General features: G+C 40.8%; 1 protein-coding gene and 1 long non-coding RNA gene across 2 annotated transcripts in view; one reads left to right on the top strand and one right to left on the bottom strand.

Annotated features, from left to right (window-relative positions):
- Nucleotides 1-15,267, bottom strand: part of LOC109367152 — a 31,227-nt gene extending 15,960 nt beyond the window's left edge. Inside the window, exons 1-5 of the long non-coding RNA XR_002113957.2 lie at nucleotides 15,049-15,267; nucleotides 13,982-14,177; nucleotides 9,799-9,952; nucleotides 8,821-8,961; nucleotides 1,492-1,597 (exon numbers count right to left, since the gene is read on the bottom strand). This is a non-coding gene — a long non-coding RNA (uncharacterized LOC109367152). The remainder of the gene's footprint in view (nucleotides 1-1,491; nucleotides 1,598-8,820; nucleotides 8,962-9,798; nucleotides 9,953-13,981; nucleotides 14,178-15,048) is intronic.
- Nucleotides 15,268-15,370: 103 nt separating this feature from the next.
- The window catches only part of LOC100546538 (MICOS complex subunit MIC19-like), a 29,423-nt gene continuing 23,436 nt past the window's right edge, over nucleotides 15,371-21,357 (top strand). The window contains exons 1-2 of the mRNA XM_010710355.2: nucleotides 15,371-15,552; nucleotides 18,544-18,628. Coding sequence (XP_010708657.1) covers nucleotides 15,472-15,552; nucleotides 18,544-18,628 — 166 coding nt within the window. The 5' untranslated portion in view covers nucleotides 15,371-15,471. The remainder of the gene's footprint in view (nucleotides 15,553-18,543; nucleotides 18,629-21,357) is intronic.

Consider the following 21,357-nt stretch of genomic DNA (forward strand, 5'->3'; position numbering starts at 1 on the left):
CATGGAGATGTGGCACTGAGGGACACAGCTAGTGGGCATGGTGGGGCTGGATTGATGATTGGACTGGATGATCTTAGTGGTTTTTTCCAACCTTAATGATTCTACAATGAGCAGTGCCATGTCTTCCTGGTCTTCCTGCCTTGGGTCTCTTCACATCGAAGAGAAAAAGAGATGAGAATTGATACTATCCCAGTAGAAGATCCAATATAGAAACCACATGAAATCTTGATGGAAGAGACTTTTGACCATCTCTCATACCTGTTTATTGAGTGGACATATCTGCAAAAACAGTCTGTTCTTCCATATTCTACAAACTGTGGCCTGTGGCCTGTTCTGTAATAGTCTTGGCAAAAAGTTCTAGTATTTTTCTGACTTGTGCATTTCCCAAAAGGACTTGAGTGAGAGAAGGAAGAATTATATTCTCTGGAGGCTCTTCTGAAAAATCATACCCTTAAAATGTTTTGAGTTCCCTGAACAGCAAATGTGATAGAAGTGGACATTTCCCCACGGGATGTGATGCTTCAGGCCTGAGCTGTCTTTCAGTGAGGGTCATTTCATTAATTCAGCCTCACTCTGCTACACTCAAGATTTTCTGCATTCAGAACAGGGCTCTGTGCTTATTCTAGACAGCCATTAAGAGATAAGAAGAGTAATCAAAATTTGTATGAAGATCTGAACAGACAGAATCTGAGTTGCATTTAAAAAATAAATGTACAATCAGCATTTCTACTAGAAATCAAAATATAACTCATGAAGTCTAAATCTTTCCCCACACTCAGCTGTCTGTGGAAATAGTACCATTCACTTCTGCAAGTTCCCAGTGATTGACTGGCAGTGAAAATCAGACAGAAGAACAGGCCTTAGGCTGATTTGTGAGTTAGAACATGAATGATTGAATGAAAGTTGTCAAATATCTTGCTTGCAAGTGAGTACGAACAAACAAGTCTCATATTTCTTCCCATCTTAAGTGTAGAAAGTCACATCACACCAGAGAAAAGGGGTTATGTTTAGGAAAGCTTATTTTTTGTATAATGATTTAAATTGCTTTATTGCTGAGTCAATAATTAACATTAATTAGGAATTTTGGAATACTAGACTTTCAAAATATTAACTGGACTAACAGATTCCTGGCTTTCATAATATTAATCTGCTAACAAATTATTGGCTCCATCCTTATTGTATATATATTTCTATGTATATCTTTCTCTCTCTTTTTTTTTCTCTTTTTCCATAACAATAGTTTGGAAGGAGAGTAGTCTGTTATGGGTTTCATTCCCTTAGGGCTGAGATCTCATGAAGCTAATTCTGTTTTGCCCTGCAGCATAATTTCCAGCCCTGAGCTGGCTTTGAGCTCAACCGAGTACAGCTCTGAGGATATCTTAAAGTATCTGACTTTGACTTGGCTTCACCAGTAATACTGACCCTTCCTTCATCTTGCAGAGCAAAATTTTATTCTACAAACAACAACATTATTAAGAAAATATTCATCACCTGATTTTCCAAAGGGAATAAAACACTCCTCTCTCCTCTCTTCCATCTCAGCAGCACCCAGGGCTGAAGAGATGCAGGAATTTCTCTGCCCCTGACAACAGTGTCCCTGAGAACAAAACAAAGTGTGAGTTGGTTGCCAGTGTCATCTCCAAGATAATCAACTATTGACTTAATTAAAAAAATCATTTTAAGTGATGCACAGAGATAATTTTTTTTTAAGTGTTCCTCATTTGTAATTATTATTTCACTTGTGAATCTTCCACACTCCATTGAAAATGCCATATGGAAAACAAATTAGTTTGCTACTGTGACTAATGTTTACTGCCACTTCTGCTCTGAAGTTTTGGGCCAAGTTTTGAAATCATCAGACCTTTCTCTGGCAAAACTGCTGGTGAGATTGGTCTGTACAATTTAAGTCAAAATTTAAGTAGAAACAGTGCTTTAAGAAATAGCAGCATGCCTAATCTGGTCACCAAGAGCAATCGAGGTATGTAATAGCTGGCAGGTCTTTATTTAAGCAGTTGCCTAAAAGTATTTTATATGCTAAATATGATAGAATTTAAACTGCATTGCCTTCCGTGGGAGAGGGATGATATAGCCTGGTTGCATCATGTTGCTGATTACGGAGAGCTTCACACTCTCTTAGGACCTTCACAACCTTGCAAGTCATTTGTACTTTTCCTCAGCTCAGTCTCTCAATTTGGAATAATATCATACTCTAGTTCTGAAATATGATTTCCTTAATTATATACTGCACCTGTCACTCCTGTCTCATATAGTTCCCCTTCCCTTTGCTGTTCCCTGATCTTCCAGGGTAACACTGAGCACATTTTTTTCCTTGCAGTATTGCCCTTAATTTCACTGAGTGTAGGAATTACTCTTACAGAATAGTGACTCTCAGGGTTATACTCTTCCCTTTTTTGAAGTCTGGCCTTAAATTGGATTTTCTTTCACCTTCTGCTGTTTTCTCAGTGTACTCTGTACTGTTTCCCAGCAGTCAGTAGTACAAGAAATTCATTTATTGTCAAGGATTGGCCTCATACTGCACATATTTGCTCAGATAGAAGTCATCGGCTCGCCTTCCGGCCATGTACAGAAGGTTATCGCAATAACTGTAAAGAATGAGATTTTACTTTTCCTTTCAAATGAACACTTGAGTTCTGTGGAATTGGAAGGGGCCAACTAGATATGAATGCGTGAAGCAGGCCAAAGTTTTTGGCTCCTCAGCTCTGGGTATCTAATGAAAGTTTTGATTAAAGTTTCTATGGCTGAGTCCTGCATGAGCAAATTCTGTTCTAACCACCATATGGAATTCCCATTGGTGAGAGCTCATGCGGAGGATGCCATGAGAATCTGTATCAAAAAAATAGTGATTGCTAACAGAGATCAGAAAAGAGGACTTGGCTCTGTTCAGCAAAACACTTAGTCATCCAAAGATATGAGTACAAAGTACTGAAGGGTGTAGGAGTTGCTTAGGACTGAGGACTTCAGGGTTTGGACTGTTTGTATCATTATTATGTATTATTTATTAATAATAGTAAATCTAATCACTACTTGGAGGACAGGACAGTTGGCAACAGTAACTCTATTAGCCAAAATCATGAGTGTTTCAAAACACCATCTGTTGATGGTTACCTCTAAGCAATGAAAATAGTAACCAGACTTACATAGTGATTTACGATGGAGCAATCCAGGACTCTAGGATTCTGGCTGAGGACACACGGTTAGGCATAGACTTTATTATTTAAAGGACAACTGCTTTTTAGTGTTCCCATTTATTTCTGTATGGATTCTTTTCCCCAACAGTCTTGTAAATTACCACATTTTTGTCATATACAACCATTTATTACTAATCCTAAATGGAAGTATAGGACAGAAGTGTCCCTTTTGCATCACCAAATGTATCTCCCAATTATCACAGGCAACCACATCATACGGAGTGGAAAGTATTCTGCTACAACTACCTGAGCAATCTTTGAAATCAAAGAAGACATCTACATTTAATGCTTCCATCCCGGAGCAAAGCCTAGTATTTAAAATATAGGGCACAACACATATCAGTTTAACAGAAAACCCTGTTAATGTTGCAAACTAAAGCACTTGAAAATTAGGGAATGACAGATTGATTGTTGCCATGGAGAAGTTCTTGAGAGCATTAATCACTGACTTGAGTGCTGGGATTGAATAGCGTGTAGAAAAGAAAGCACGTGGCCACACACGGAACCACAATGTGAAAGCAAAATATCACATAGCTGCTCATTAGAGGAGTACCATTATCCTGCACACTGAAGGTAGGTGTCCTATGGAAAGGAACAGTATGGGATCACGTAATTAACATTCTACATCATGCATATGCACAGTGAATGTTCTGAGAGCTTGCTGGCATCTCTGAACATTTGAGCACTTGACCATGAAAGTTTGTTCTTTTATGCAGTTGTGATTGAATGAAAAATCTGCATTCATTTCTCCTAGAAAAGATGTGCACTGACAGAAGATTTGTTATAGTTTGTACTGCTTCATTTCACCCCAAGGGTCCTCATTTACAGTGGAAGGAGGGCAATGTTCAGACTACAGAAAGCACGCTTAAGAGCCTGAAGATTTGGGTCATGGCTTCACTGTAAGGCAGGTGAGCAACTTGTGGGGCTCTGGCTCTGTTCCCTTGGGATTTCAGGCAGGAAACCTTATGGAGCACGCCATGGAGCTAGAGAGAAAAGTGGAGCAGGGCTGGGATGAAGATGTGCACCAGCCTGGATGTACAGGATGCTCCACAGAGCATCTTCCCACAGTGAAAACACTGAGGTCCTCTCTGCTCTGACATAAGCATGCTGAGTGATCTTGAGCAAGACACTCTTCTGCTCTGCACCTAAGCTTTTCTATCTTTAAAAAACTGTAACAGTGCTTAACCTTCCAAATGTCTTTGTGAGCAATGGGTAAAAATATATTTAAGCTCAGTATGTTGTATGGATGCATTTATAAAGCAATTCAGGACTTTTCAAAACAGCAATCTATATTTTAGATGGCCATCTTTGTTTCTCTCTCCCTGCTTTGTTCCTTATTTACCATTTTAATTGATTTAAAAAAAAATCTTACTCTTTTACTGCTCGCTTATGTGAGCATTGGCTGCCCTTTACTCACCAGTCATGTTTAATATTCCCAATTTTTATTTACCTGTTATTTACAAACTGCCTAATCAAACAGATTAACAAGCAAGACTCAAAACAAGACAAAAGATCCTGTGTTAGTCTCTTACTGAGTAAATAATCTGCTTGGGTCATGTATAATTAATCAATCTGCAGTTTCGCAGTCAACCATTCCTGTCCATCCTGGCAAACAATACAGTGCTCTACATTTTGTTGTGGTTGTCTCTGCTGCAAAAGAAAACTTAACAGAATGACTCTCTGGAGAAGGTAGAGAACTGTCAGCACAAACTGGAGACTACTGGGGTGTATCAGTGGAAGGGCCAATGTGTGACCACTGTTCCCTCTGCTAGATTGAGTCAAACTCAGTGATGGACTAGACTTATTGTACTGGTAACTGCCCACAGTGGATGCTCTGGCCTCTGTCAGAAGGAATAAAAGCTTGACAGAAATTGCTGTGACAGGTTGCTTTGAGGCATGAGAGCCTCAGCCAGCTTGCATTTCTGAAAGTCACACTTTCAGCACAAGCTGAGGGACTTAACACTGGCAATATCATAACATGGTTTCCTGAGTTACACTCTCGTTTGCATAGGATGACCCCACACAGATCTGAGTAGATACCTCACTTTCCAAAGCAGTGTGAGAGTTTGTTCCCTGTCTTTGTCTTCCATGTGCCTATGATAGGCAGGTAACTTGATAGAGAAGTCCTAGCAGTCACAGGCATAGCTTTTTAATTTCAAGTCATTAGATCACCTACTTTGACTGATGCCATTCACAGATGCCATTTACAAATAACTTCTGCCTTTCTGATGAAGAACTTGAGGTGCGCACTCAAGGAGGAGCCAGAAGATTTACCCCCTCCTGTGGGTTTGTCTCAGTTCCTTGTAGATCTGTTCTGCAAATTGCATGACTTAACATCCATTTGCTATTATACTTTATTCTCTTAGATTGAAAAGCTCCAATATTTTCTCTTTGTGAAAGTGCTTAAGCACTACAATCAAATTACCTATCAATCTTCTTTGTGTCAAGACAGAAACATTAAACTCTCTGATTCATTTTCAAGCTTTGTTTAAACCTTTTATTTGTTTCCTGGACTCTCATCTGTCCCACCTCTACTTTGGAATACTTCAAAATTTTGGGGGCAGAATGCCATTACTTGTGTTACCTCTTCTATATACAGAGGTAAATTCACTTCCTTACATTAGTTACACTACTCATGAATTGTTTAATCTCCTGTTTAATTATTATGGCACTTCACTAACTTAGCTGACAGCCTCCTTGAAGATTTACTACTGGAAAAGTAAACAGTGTAAATGGAATACCCCGGATAGCAAATAGAGGACTTTTCCCCATTGATTCCCACAGACTATGTCTTGTTTAAAGCTACTATAATGAGATAAAGGGAATGCAGGTACTTTTCAATTAAATAAAAATGATCTCCCTGGGGGAAATTCTTCAAGACTATTGTGTGAAGAAAGAATCTAACTCCATTTTCTTTTTGGATACATGAAATTAAGATCACTTGAAGAACAAAATACTTCTAGCTTCAGGCAATTTCTATCTAAGTGATGTTGATCATTTTTCCTTCAATATCACTCAGGGCATTAGATTTAACCACAGGTTTACTTTTCTCCCAGATATTAACCATAAGATTGAGGCTAGTTCACTTGGGATGAGTTTCCCTGGGGAAATGACTGTAAGAAGAGTTTCAATGAAGTTAGTATTCAGAATTGCTAAGTATTGCATTTTCTCTTGAACACCAAGCTACTAATAATAGCCTTACATTTTGGAATACTTCTGCATGCATTCTGTGTTTCATACTTTGCCTATGAGAATGTTATTTCAGATTATGTCAAACAATATAATAGGCGTGCCAAATAAGCTTTTATAAAGGAAGAAACAAAGTCCTTTTAGTAGCTGTGTTGATGATATTCCAACACACGATGACTTCTCTAATGCTTACTGGAGGGATTGGGGATCATGGAATCATAGAACGACTTGGGTTGGAAGAGATCTCAAAGATCACTTAGTTCCAGTCGCCCTACCATCGGCAGAGTTGCCAACTACTAAATCAGGCACTAAATCAGGTCGTCCAGGGCCCTATCCAACACCTTTGAACACCTCCAGACATGGGGCGTGCACAGCTTTCCTGGACAGCCTGTTCATGTTAAGGTTTTGGCCTGAGGCTGAGTTCTTCAGCAGTGGAAAGTTTACATATCATTTGGGATTTGTAGTGTTGTGTGTCTCTGCAAAGCTCACCACAATCATCCTCTTGCTACTTGCTCACTCTGCCCACTGTACAGGCCTGGTTCTGTGACTAGGTGCCCGTCTAGGTGGTAAGGAAGCACAAATAATATGCAGAAGTATCAGACAACTGTTTTCCAGAGAGGCATTGTACATTTCAGCCCCAAAAAGTTGAAGTAGCAGAGGAAGCATCTAATGATATGATGGAAGAAGAAGCGAATATTAACTGAGATTACTTCAAATCTCTCTCTCTTCAGGCAGAGCAGAAAGAATAGATAATGATCAAAAAAACTGCTTCTGAAAATGCAGCTCCCAGCCCTTGTGACTCAAGCCCCAGTGGAGCGAGGCCACAGAGACTATCAATGCTGAGTCCTCTAGCCCTTGATGCTCTCTGCAGGAGGCACTTGAATGTGTCTAAGATGATGCTACAGCCCAGCCAAGTTTTCTGATGAATAACTCCATAGGGGGCAGAGGCCTGTTGAAGGTCATGAAACGTTTCTACTGACATTGATGTTAAATACTAAATCCTTCTGCTTTTGTACCAAAGCAGCTTGAACCCAGCTCTGTGCTGCAGTCCCAGCCACTTGTCTATTTATGAAGGCAAGTGCAATGAAGCTGGCACAGAAGACCACCTCTGACAGGCAAACTTTGTCTTCAGCAATCACCTGAATCCACGAATCTCTTTGTGACATCCAGTACAATCCAGTTATAAACTTCCTCTATTAAGAAATTAATTTTTGTATTCTCGTAGACCTTCCTGTGTACTAAAGAGACAATTTCAGGAAAAACAACAATCCAAAAGATGAAAACAAAAAGCTTTTTCTCTTTGCCCTACATTGCCAGAAGCATCTTAATTTAATTAAAAAAAAAGACAGATAAAACTGAATTTTCATTCTTTGTTTTCTATAGGCTTTTAGAAATTGAAGTTAGGTTTCAATTTCTGTGCCAGACTTGAAGACCTTTCTGTATGTCCAAATATGTTTGTTTCTTCCAAGTATTTTCACTGTTCTTATTCTCTGTCCTGCAGATCCTGTCACATTGATAATGTAGCCTATTAATGTGTAGTAAATGTGATTTTTACCATCAGTCGAAGCCCATGGGTTTTGTGCTGACCCAGCACTGCAGCATCTCAAGATAGCTAGGCTTGCTGTGGGCTGAGCTGGGCGTCCTCATGATCACAAATGTCCCCTGCCCAAGGGACACAAGCATGAGCTCAGTGGCCAAGGGCTGGGAAACAGGGCAGCTCTGGCACTGGGTAGGTCTGCCACTGGCACTATAGGTCAGGGGAAGGGACAGGAGGTGGGAGAGGATGATGAAGATGGCTTTGGGGACTCAAGAATGAGAAGGTAGAAACCTCACCACTGGCATCATAGTCTTTCCAAGGAAGGCCTCAGGGTGGAGATGACTTGTTTACCCTGTCCCTTGACTTGGCTCAAGGGAGACTGAACCTGTCAACCCTGGGATGCAGAGGAACATTGGCAGGATGAGCATCACACCAGAGATAAGGGGAATGGAGCAAAAAGGCTTTTCTGTATAGCCGTTCAAACTGCATTATTGATGAGTCTTCAAAAATATTAACTTGTTTGGACTACTGTTATGTTACAATATTATCTGGTCTAACAAATTCTTTGTTCTACTCCATAGCATAAATTTCAGTGCAACAACATTCCGAGCCTCTCACACCACAGACAGGTGATTAGGCTTTTCCTTGTAGGTGTCTTCATAGATAATGTCATGGATGCGGGGCATTGTTTCAAACACCTGAGCTGTCTGAAGGAGTTGAGCCTGATTTCTTTAGTGCAGACATGTGCTTGGTTGTTAGACCTCATGTTAGGCACATATTCCTTCTTTAGGAATACAGTTGCACTGGGTTGTTTTGTTATCTCTAAACATAATTCAAGTATGGGTGACTTAATTATGAAGCTCATTTGAATTTAAGGGAACCAACCTCTAGAGGGAGATACGAGTTGTGATAGGGCCATGACCTGTGCTTTTTATGATCGTATACTCATCTGCAGATCTCATCCACCAGCACTCTTCTGGGAGGTACCACAGACACCTCACTTGGCCAGCCGAGTAATTCTGTTGCCTAAAAGCAGCAGGAGACTGTTGTCACAAACTGGATGAACCACTCAAGGAGACAGACCACAAGCTTTGTATTGTGTGCCTCTTTTGAAATAATTTGAGAAACCTATTTGTACAAGATACACTGGACACTTTGAAATGTTTTCAGATGCTCTCCAATTGGAAAATGTGCTCTATAAAACTCAAAATATAACCTAGAATAGAAGGGCTTTCATCTGATTCATCTGACCATACACAGAGGAGTGCATGAATGCACAGAGCAAACTGAAAGCAAACCATAGCCTAAGAAATGTATTGTTAGAGTGTGAATTCAGCTCCCTGCACAATGTACTTGGCTGTGCCTGGACTGCAAATGTTTCCTTGTGACAAAAGTTCTAATCGTCAGTTCTGCAAATGATAATTTGATTTTTTTTTCCCTGAGTGATTGTTTCCCTTTAGAAGTATACCTGTTGTATGCTAATGGGGGAAGAAAGAGAAATATTCTTAGCTTATCCCTTCTATCTGCCCCTGCTCTTGCCCTTGTGTAAACTAAACTCAGGAACTCCTGAAGTGGCACAGGTGAAGGAAGGATGTGGGCACCATATATACCTCTGCACCTTTGAAAACCAGTCTGAATTGCTGCTGGAACTCAACAACACTCTTTACTTGCGCAAATGCTGTCAGGTGGAACCTCAGCTGGATCTACTGTTCCTGTTCAACCATGGTCTGCAGGAGACAGCTTCCTCAATTCTATTTGAGACTTCACCAATTACTTTTGCTGTATCAGTGCCCAGCACCACAACACTTTTGGTGTTCATTTCATATATCAGTGTATACAAAAAGCCATATAAATATTATTTACCTAACATTGTGCTTTTGCACTTGCAGGTCTTATAGCAGTGTTTGGTAATTTCAGAATTTCTCCTACTGTCCTTGCTTGGAATTGATGGAATCATGCTTCTTTCTCATTTATTCAGTCAGTAGGGAAGGCCAAGCTCATCATCTGAACAGGCAAGCTAGATAAGACAGGTTTGGAAAAGAATTTTTATTGTTCCAAAGATTTCGTATTCAGATATTCAGATATTCATATTCAGACTTGAGTAAATTCTAATTGTGTTTCTAACTCTACATTTAATAAATGGACCATGGAGAAGGAAAAAAGGAGCTGTGAGCAGTGGGAGGAAAAACAGGAAATGAGACCATGAATCAAATCTGGTCTTAGAAATGACAGGCTGGCTACAAATCCTGCAGCTCGCTTGCTACTGATGTGAACCACACTAGTCAGATAAAAGTATATCAACATAAATAATCACATATTAATATGACATAATATTAATATATTAAGCTTGGAAACCCACAGACAAATCCGAGGGTCCTGAATTGCACAATATGCATTAACTAAATAAGCTTTGCAACAACTTCCTGTGGATAGTGCTGCAAGGCATGGAATCCAGGCTGCCCTCTGTGAAAAGTACAGAGATCTCTGGGGTGATTTGAGTATAATCATAATCCAATATCAGTATGTAGTAGCCAACAGGGAAATAAAGAATAGTAAAATAGCCCAGGTCTGGGCTGATCTTGAGGAGGTAGTGGTATTCTGCAAATGGCACTCATCACATGGAGGTCTCAAACACCAACTAGAAATCCAGTCTCCATGTCTGCAATGAGTATGATGAGTAGAATTTGACTTTTTTGCTCAGAAAAATAATTAGTTATTATTTACTGATGAGGTTGTTAACTTTCATTGCACAGAAAACCAAACCATACAGATGCCATATCAACTGGTAATTGTTGCAAATAGGGTGCTACTGAGAGTGTGGCAAAATTCAAAAGTGCCCCTGTCTTAAACTAATGTGAATAAAACACTGTGAAAAATGAAACAATGATTGCAGCATCGATTCTGAGATAAGCCATGGTCATTCAGACTCTGGAAGAGCTGAACTAGAATTGAAAGGGAATGTATTCTGTCCTCTATATAACCAAAGCTCTTAAATACATATGAAAAACTTATGTAGAAGAATTTGATGGTTTAGCTTAATGTGTCCTGTAGCTGTAACAGGTACCAAAAGTTGTGCCAATAGTACCAAAAGAGGCAGGATCTGGCACACTAGGAATGCACTGATGATACATTATTTACAGATGAAGTTTCATCTTAGAGCAGAAAGCACCGTGGGCTGTTACATCCAGCAGGAAAGAGTAATTGCCAGACCTGGAGAACTTGCAGACTTTGCAATTCTGATCAGTGCTGACAGGAGGAACCTAGGTACTATCAAAGTCCTTCCATGAACATTTCTAAGGACTAGATTACCATCAAGGAACAACCATTTTAAGTCATACAGTACAACACGCTCACCCTGGCAGGGACTGAACAGGATGACCCTCTGCAGAATAAAAACTCACAGTGGGTGTGCAATGAGCCTTTATATGTCACCTCACCTATCAAGTGTTTTCATGGCATTTTATAAACCTTGAGACAACAGTCTGAAATTTAATACTGACATGTTCCTGGGTTCATTGGGATTTATTTGTTAGTGAATGTCTGGCAACCCTGTCCTTCACTACTCTGTGGCTTCACATTATAGCTAACATCTTGAGTATTGAGTGATACAAGACCTATTTCTACCACAAAGAAATATGTTAAGGCAAGAACAAATCCAGACTGGACAAGAGCACTGCTTTTTAATGAAGTATCAGTTGTTTATTATCTGCCCATAGAAATGTCTGGAGTATGTGGAAAAGAACACAGCACCATGAGAAGTAAATGTTTTTAATCTAGTAAAATACTGCTTGTTTTTCAGCTACATGATGAAATATTTGAAGCCAACCAGTTTGAGATGGATTTTCAGCTTACACAATTCATAAATACTTTCAGATCAAACAAGAATCAGAAGCAGTTAATAAGCTTGTATTGATTGCTATATTTTTATGTGTCACTTTGCTCTTGCATTATCTTTTCTTCTTAGTAGAAAAATACTCTCTAGGAAGCACTAAAGAGAAGACTAACATTCTATTTTGGCACTGACTTACTGGATGTCCTTGATCATGTCACTTTATCATATATATCTCAGAAAAGTTTTGCTATGACTGAAGATTAGAATGCAGTCATTTGAGGTAACACACATCAAAATAAGCCTGACTTAGCTGCACAGAACTCCTGTAGATGGATTAACACTGCTGAGTAGTAACGGAAATTATTCTGTGCTGAGCTCTTTTTTGATGCTTTACTTACGTCTGCTGCTTGCACTAGTTAGTCTAAACTAGGTTGTTGTTTTTTCTATGCCACAGTGCAGCCAAATCTATATACCACATTGATACACACTAGTCTTAAAATATGCATGTTACTCATGAGAACATGTAAATCGTTTGAAGTTATACACAGAATGACTTCTTTTTCTATTTGCAAATCACTTGTGAGAGTTGCAAAATAAACATGAGCATTTGCCAATTGTTAATGAATGTTTTTTTCATCTGCAAATGTAGGTAGCTTTATCTACCATTGATCTGCAATAGTTTTCATTTAGCAGTGTCCTTGAAGGAGCTCTCAAATATGTTTGACTGTCCACCAGAAAAGCTTCTGACATATAGATTGCTCTGGCCTGCAGCAAATAGTCTTTCATTTCCACCTATTATAGGGGAACCATAAATTCTGGGGTACCTCAGCCCTGCTTTTTCTACAGTGACTGAACCTTATGGACACATTAAAATGACCCAAAGCAATTTGGGGTTGTAATTTCTGACCATTTGTTCTTTAAGAATGATCTCTCCCCTTGTCCACGATCTATGCATATATTACAGAGTTCTGTAATTCCAAGTCATTCAAAGCAAACATAAAAACCCACAGTAGGAAATAGGTGCTGTTAAAACCTTAATTCATAAATATAAATCTTTCTGCTCAGTGAGTCATGAGTATTTTCTCAGAACTCTCCCAGCAGAGGAGAGAACAAATATATTAGAAGACATATATTCAGGGTTGAAGAAGGCATTCCCACAACAGTTCCATGGCTAACTGAATAAATACAATTTGACCTGGTGCAGAAAAAAAATACAATACCCTCAGCTTGCTGGTGCCAACAAAGTGTCGTGCCAAACAGAAACACAGTCCATTTATTCCCTTAGAAGTTTACAGCTACATGGGTGTTGAATTTCTAATACTGACCCTTCATAAAAACTACTTTAACATTTATAAAAACAGGCATCAACATTACGTCATATACATCGAGAGAACAGCTCATCTGTCCTTGATATAGTTTCAAGCAATTTTTATTTGGTAGTAAAGTGGCAATCAGCCAATGCTTCAGCAATATCTTAAGCCCCAAGGAAGGCAGATACTGCTGAAATGCCAGCTGACAAACACTTTAAATCCAAATAAAAATTGCTTGAAAATATACTGAGAACATGTGAGCAGTGCTGTTGATACAACCAACATGATGTTTATATCTACTCAGAGAAATTAAATGAGTCAGTTGACACAGGCTGCAGTAATCTATTGTGATCAGCAGTAAACACATTGGGACAGATGTCTTGCAGAGGAGTGGAAGGGATCAGTGTCATTCAGTACAAATAGGACTGCCTTCCTCAAGCCAGGAAGAAGACTTGGAAGGCGGGCAAAAAAATCTGCTGTACCAAATGCATCCCACTATAGTAAACCTGCTTTAGCGGGGACTTGGACTTGATGATCCTCACTGGTCCTTTCCAACCTCTACAAATCTGTGATTCCATGAAAAAAAGATTTTGCAAATTATTATGGTTATTATTATTCTTCACCAGTGCAACAAGTCCCAGAAGATGAGAGAGGCTTCACCGTGCATTATATCTTGGCTAATAACAAAATGCAGTGAATGGGTAAAATAAGTGAAGAGGACAGATGGTAGAAGAGGAAAAATCACATATATTCATATATGCTGGAAAAGACTTGGGGGTACTGGTGTATGGTACACTGGATATGAAGAAGCAACATCCAGATCCTGGGCTGCATAAAAAGCAGCGTGGTCAGCAGGTCGAGGGAGCTGCTCCCCCTCCTCTGCTCTGTGCTGGTGAGAACTTACCTGGAGCACTGGAGTCCAGATGTGGAGTCCTCAGTACAGCAGAAATGTGGACCTGTCAGAGTGCATCCAGAGGAGGGCCACAGAAAAGATCCAAAGGATGGAACATTTTCCTTACGGGGACAGGCTGAGAGAGCTGCTGCTGTTCAGCCTGGAGAAGAGAAGGCTCCTGGGAGACTTGGGAGCAACATTTCAGGATCTAAAGAAGGGGTATGAAAAAGAACAGGACAGACTCTTCAGCAGGATATGTTGTGATAGGATAAGGGGGAAAGGTTTCAATCTAAAAGAGAAGAGATTTTACAGTAATAGTGGTGAGCACTAAAAAAGGATGCCTAGAGAGGTGGTGGATGTCTCACCCTTGGAAACACTGAAGGTCAGGCTGGATGGGACTCTGAGCAACCTGAGCTGTAGGTGTCGTTCATTGCAGGGAGTTGGACCAGATGACCTTTAAATTTCCCTTCCAACCAAAATGATTCTATAATTCTGTGAGATATACCTGCTATGTAATTGTATTTCTTGCCTCACATTTAGAACAGAGAAATTCAAAGATGTTTCTGATGTTACTGGCATCTGAGTTACAGTATGTTTTCTGAGGTTATACACCAGAGAACACCTTCTTCTCCTCTCAGGCCTCTCCCCAGCACAAATCTCTGCAGTTCTGGCAATCTTGGCAGGCCACCAGCCCCATCCAACCTACAGAACAGATGTTACCTGCAGAGCAGCCAGATCCTAGTGAACCTTTTATTTTAGGCTGAAGAGAAAATACATTACATGTTACTAACATTATTCAGCTCTTGGAACGAAGATTACATGTCCAAAGGGGTAATGGTAATTACTGAAAGGAGTTAATGGTCCAAGAGGGTTAATGGTAATTTTATAACATTATAAAAATGGATTGAGGTGCCAATTTGGACTAGATGACCTTCAAAGGTCCCTTCCAACTCAAACATCCTACAAGCTTAGGGCTCCAGCACAGCCTTGAGGAACACTTCCCACAAGGGCCTGTCCTGAGGCATGGTAACATCTTTGGGATGACAGATGTACAACCACACCCCAAATCCAGAACATACCCTCTCAGAGGGATAGCCGCATTGGGCCACGACGAACGGCATTTCCCCGCGTACGCAGTTCCTTCAGCCTGGGGCCGCAGAGAACTACACTACCCAGCGAGCCATGCGCGGGAGCCCCGCACTCCGCCCCCGCCTGTTAGCGCTAAGGATCCTGGGAGCAGTAGTCTGTCCACCTACCTCGGGAAGTTTAACTGAAAAAGTTTCCGCACCCTTTCCGGGTGCCTCGCCGCTCTTCGGCGGGTGTGAGCGGTTTCCATGGCTACGGCCCGCAGCCAATAGGAAGAAGGTTTCTAGGCGCGGAGGGCGGGGTGAAGCGAGCGACGGCCCAGTGAGAGGCGGTGTTGTTGAGGGGCGCACTGGCAGCGGGTACAGAGAGTCTCCTTGGGGCTGTCCCTGGCCGCGGCCTGGTAGCGCCGGGCGAAGATGGGCGCCAGCGGCAGCACTCGGCGTGTCACCTTCGAGGCGGACGAGAATGAGAACATCACAGTGGTGAAGGGCGTGCGGGTGAGAGCGGGGCTCCCCCGGGCCTGGGCGTCTTCTCTAGGACAGATTCTTCTCCGTTCTCTGAGGGGCACGTGGGGCCTGGCCTGCCCGGCTCTGCCCCTGTGCCTGTCTCGTCTTTCTCCCCGTTTTGTGCCGCTGTGCTGCCGGCGTCTGCCTCCCGTTCCCTTCTCTCCTTGAGTTTTGGCCGTTCCCTCCCCTTACTCCTTATTATCCTCAGGTCTTGCTCTCGCTTTCTCTTTTGGTGAGAAGCTTGCTGTGACTGTGCTGGTCCCTCGGTCTGGTCTCCAAGGACAGCACGGTGCTGGGAGAGATGTGTGACTGGAAGAATTTGTTTTGTGCCTTTTCTGATCTCCACGTCTCAGAGCTGCTCGTGTTCCCACGTTCTCTTACAAGCTGTGTGAGCTAGCAGCATGCTCTCGTAGCCCAGAAGGCCAACGATATCCTGAGCTGTGTGAACAGAGAGGTGGCAGCAGGGAGGGAGGTGACTGTCACTCTCTGCTCTGCACATGTGAGGCCTCATCCGGAGAGCTGTGTCGGGGTCTGGGGCTCCCAGTACAGGAAAGATGTGGAACTGTTGGAGTGGGTGCAGAAGAGGGCATGAAGATGATCAGAGGGTTGGAGCACCTTTCCTGTGAAGACAGGCTGAAGGAACTGGGCTTGTTCAGCCTGGAAAAGGCTCTAGGGACACCTCATTGCAATATTCCAGTATTTAAAAGGAGTTTATGAACAAGAGGGAAATCAACTTTTTATGCAGATAGATAGTGATAGGACAAAGGGGAATGGTTTTAAACTAAAAGAGGGGAGATTCAGAGTAGGCGTTGGGGGAATTTCTCACTGAGAGGATGGTGAGGTGCTGGCATGGGCTCCCTAGGGAAGTTGTGGATGCCCCATCTCTGGAGATGTTTAATGTTAGGCTGGATGGGGCACTGGGCAGTCTGATCTGGCAGGTGGCAACTCTGCCTGTGGTGGGGGGGCTTGGACCTCGATGAACCTTGAAATCTCTTTGAACCCAATCAATTTTGGGATTCCATATATCCAGTTTTCAGTTCAGTCTACAGAAGCATTCATGTTCTTTCCCATTTTGTGGCACACTGTTGCCTGTAACATAGCAAAGGACAGATAGCTTGTGGCATAAGACACTGCAAAATCTTGCAGCATAGTGATTTGTCAACAGAAGACACTGCAGTTCATAGCAGGAGTGATAACATGTCTTTTATCCCTGCTGATAGGGAGGAGTGTTGCACAGCAAAGGATGGTGGTAACATTTGTTTTGTCACACTAATATTTCCCTGTTCTGGACGTGTAATGGTCTTGGTCAAATAGGTGACTGTATCTTAAGTTACTGTTTAATTACTGGCACTGTTAAGTTGCAACAGAGTTTATCATCTTTGTAATTTCTTTTTATTTGATTCCTGTGCTTGGTGAGCATTTATTGCTTTATTGTTGGCTCCAGCTGCTTCAATACTAGGAAGTGCTGTTGAATTTTCTGTGTAGTATCCTATTGAAACTTCTGTAAAGTATCCTGTATCTTGAAATATTGACTACGAAAACTGCATGATATCACAGGTGATAGGGAAATACAGATTCATTAATCAGTGGGGTATCTGTAAGTGGGTCTCTTTATATACCTAAGACTAATTGTGTCAAGTTTGGTTGAGAGATTTGATATTAAGGCAAGAAGTCTTATGATGGAGGAATTTTACCTCTTCAATTGCATGTTAGAGTTCAAATTGTAGCAGAACTTCTCTAACGCAGATTTCTGCCAGTGAGAAACATAGTGCTGTAAAGAACTCTCTAATGAAAAATAGTTTTTAAGGGTAGTCAAAGCTGTGTTCGTGGTGTTCAAGGAAAGTTCTAAGTTGAAAAATAAGAACTTATATGATTTTTTTTCTGTTAGATGTAGGTTACTCCAAAAGTAATGCCTTCTTTTTATTTCTATAGAGAATACAACACTTACAAAGAGCATAATAACACTGTTTAATAGAGTAGTTTCTCAGCTGCGAAACTTTGTTTTTTAGTGTGATCATCACTATTAGCTCTGCATTTTTGCCAGTGATGAACAAGAGCCTGCGTGCTGTGCGCTAAAAAATCTGCGCCAGTGGAAGTAACCTGCTGTTGCCACTGCTGACAGGCACCACCACCTCACTGTGCTCACATCCACTCTTTGGTCTCCATAAACATTCAGCAAGTGTTCACGGATGTCAGTGGGTGCCATTTTTGCCACTTGGAGGAGTTCAATTCCACCTCTTTGCTTCATACGCACTCTTGTGTCAGATACCACTTTGTCAGTCTGTCCCTCTTCTGCCTCTGTTGGGATATTGCTGAGAGGGTTCAACATCTACTGCCATACCACCAATATCCACCTCTGACATTGTGGACCAATGGGCATTACTTTCAGGGCAACCCTTTGTTTTTCCTTGAGGTACAGTAGATCTGATATTGGGCACTCTTCTTACTCTCAGTTTGATTCCATGTAATTTGTGACAGTGTTTTTGGGTATGCACATAGGCTGAACTCTGTAGGTGACAATCCTTGCTATGACTGCTGTTGCTCCAGTGCTTTGGGAGCCCTATTAGAATGAAGTTCCTGCTGGGTGCTCTGCGACTGCACAGCATGGTGTTTGACCACCATCCAATAGCAGAGAAAGGCAAAAAAGGCTGATTTAATAGAAGCAACAATGTGCTGGGGGATGGCGGCGTATCCTGTGTTTGATTGTACTGCTTTCTTGTGTTCCGTGAGAAGCAAAATGTTCTGATTCTTTGTACTCACAGAGAAGGGCTCACCCCACCAAGGAGGGGAAGGATGGTTGAAATAATTTATGCTGATATGTTTGATTATGTTGATAACATTTCAGCTGTCCTTGTGTCTTATTTCAAAGCTCTGTCCTATTTTATTAAATAAGTTTTACTTCAGTTTTGTGAGGGCAAGGGGTAATGGAGGTGAAGGAGGAGATGCAGGCTGATTGATGGGGCTCGGGGTTTTGTTTTCCAGCTATCTGATAGCGTCATTGATCGGATGAAGGAACCTTCTTCGCCCACTGGAAGACCGCAGTCTCAGCGCCGATCACCTGGTGCAGGTATGCATTTATTTTCTGTGTTTTAGTGGAGGAGAAAAAAAAATGGAATGTGTCATTCAGATTATTGTAATGAACTCACTGCCATTTCGTTGATCTGATTTTTATCCGACATCTAACATTTTTCCTTTCGAAGAAAGAAGCAGTTGATGGGCTTTTAGATGAGTTAGATTACTCTTTGGTTTCTTCTAACAATAAAATTTAAAACGCAGCTGTTCTATAGACTTGGTTTACCAAGTTATTATCTGTTGTTAAAGGCTCTTCTTTATTTTTACTTATAAAAAACCATATACTGAATTATACGCTGAGTTCTGAAGTGAAAATTCTTGTGCATTTAATCAACATTGAGTTTTCCTTATAGCGATTTGCAGTTGAAATACACTTAAGCAAATGATAAAAGGAATGATATGTTATTCCCCTGTTGTGGAAGAGCGAAAATGAGTCGTGTACAGTTTGTACAGATTACTGTCCGAAAATGATGGCTTTCCTGTCATTTTTATTTCATTACTGAGGTCTGTTCAGTTGCATGTAGTCTAATTTAAAATAGTTCATCACTGTGGACATGAAAATGAGTGGCAGAGAATTAGACTTATGGTGGTGGTGCCTTGTGATTTATGTTTGTTGACTATGTGGAACCTTTAAGGTTCAAGGAAGGCTTCTTATCAGTTCTCCAGAAATATTGATGATACCAGTATTCCTAAGGGGCCTACTGCCTTGTTACTTACAAAGCAAGACCCCCAAATCTCACCTCCTGATAAGAAGAGTGTCAGAGGCGGATCTTGCAGTAAGACTTGAATGAGTGTCATCTTTCATTCAGCTTAAGCATAGAAAGTTGGTTTCCTTTTGCTTAACTGAAGATGTCTATGGAGTAGAGGTGGCTTTATCGTAGCTGGGTTCCTTCTATAGTCAACAGACAGAAAAATGTATTTTTGGGAGACAACTGATATATTTTATTTGAAAAGTCTACTTCAGGATGAGACAGACTGCCCTCTAGGAATACCAGAGTGAAGAGGTCAGGTGTCAGAGTCTATGTGCTTCAGGTGAGCCTACCCCAGAATGTTTTATTTATAATGATGCTCCCAAATGTTGCTGCTTTAGAGGTTATTTTTCAGCTTTATAAGTGGTGGAAGTGTGACATATTGAAGAATGATAAAATATCAGTGCTGAAAAAGCCTCAAGTTGTCACCTGGCTGCTGAAATGTAGATTGCTCAATAAAATTACTTAGAATTTGGAGCTTTTGTGAGTAAGGTTTGGATGGAATAGGGCTGTGATTTTGTGTCTGAACTGCTGGGTTGTCCATCTTCTCTTGTTTGAATAGCATCCATATGATGATGTTAATGTGTTTTACTGTGGTGGAGAATTTATATTAAGAAAATGATTTATGTGAAATAATATTTGTGCATCCTAACTGCTTACATTGTGATACCTGTTGCGTTTCATCCTTAAATGAGTTATGGAAGTAACCTTGAGAACAAGAAAGTGGGATTTTTGGGATGTGACTGCAGAGATAAAGGCTGGAATGCCTCAGAAATTGTTTACTAATTCACAGTTTGCACATAGCTTGGTCTTCTGCTTCTCTTTGTGTGTTGGAAATCATTTATTATTATTATTATTTTTTTCCTTTCTTCACTGAAAGGCTTAATGAATCTCTCGATCTTCTGCAAGCTTGGGAGATGTTACTTGTATTTTTGCTTTAAGAGCCAGTAATTGAGGTGAAGTGCTTGTATTTACACAGGAATAATCAAGGTTATACCTCTGTTGCTCAAATGATTTGTATTTAAGAAGATGAAATTATACTTAAGTACACATTGCCATACCATCTATTCCTCAGCCACTGAATGATTTTTGATGAAGAATTACAAATGATTGAGTTTCTTTGATGCTGTAACAACAATCAAGCTATTTATTTTGGAACTACGTCTTAACTTGTCAGGGGCTGCACTTGTTTGATGAGGTGTCATTAAAGAAGGACACTCCTATCAAAGCCAGTGCTCTGATGACTTACTATTGAACTACTCTGGCTTTGGGGGCTGGATCCCAAATCTGGAGATCTTCCTTCTGCTGTGATGCAGCTCTGCTTGGTGTTGGTTTCTTCATTAAGCCCTCCTGTGCTGCTGATGAGACGTGTCTCCCACGGCTCCTCCTGTGTATGAATCCGGGTAGAGTGACTTGTTTTTCCATCTGGGTGGATCACTCACAGCTTCTGAAGAGAGTTTTTAAAGAGTGGTGTTGTTTGAAGGCTGGTTCTGGCTGCTGGATTCCCAGCTGGCCAATTTCAGAACTTGGCAGATTCTTAGCCTACGTTTATATCATGGTGTATTCTAGATAAACGATGCTTGTTTCTCCCTCTAGAGTTTTCTAATTTATGTAGACAATAGAAACAATCCTTAACTCAAGTCTTCAATAGCTTTTGGTTGAGAAATAATTGATTGGATTATGTGTAAAAGTGTGTATCTTGCTGCTTGCTGGTATATGATGTATTTATTGACTTCAGTTTCGGGTTGGAAAATGAAATTGCATACATTTAACAATGAAACTTGACATCTAAATACTGCGTCTTAAAACATCCTTGCTTGCTTGGATCATTTTATGACTGTTGAGTAATATCGAATGCACTAAAATATTTAACAAGAGTAAAATCTTTAAAGTATGTCTGTAATTCCTAAAGCAATATTGATGAAAAGTAATTTGGTCAGATGAGAGAGCTTTTTCTTTTTCTTTTTTTTTTTTT

Source organism: Meleagris gallopavo, chromosome 1 (genome assembly GCF_000146605.3).
Source record: "Meleagris gallopavo isolate NT-WF06-2002-E0010 breed Aviagen turkey brand Nicholas breeding stock chromosome 1, Turkey_5.1, whole genome shotgun sequence".
In the NCBI taxonomy this organism is placed as follows: Eukaryota; Metazoa; Chordata; class Aves; order Galliformes; family Phasianidae; genus Meleagris; species Meleagris gallopavo.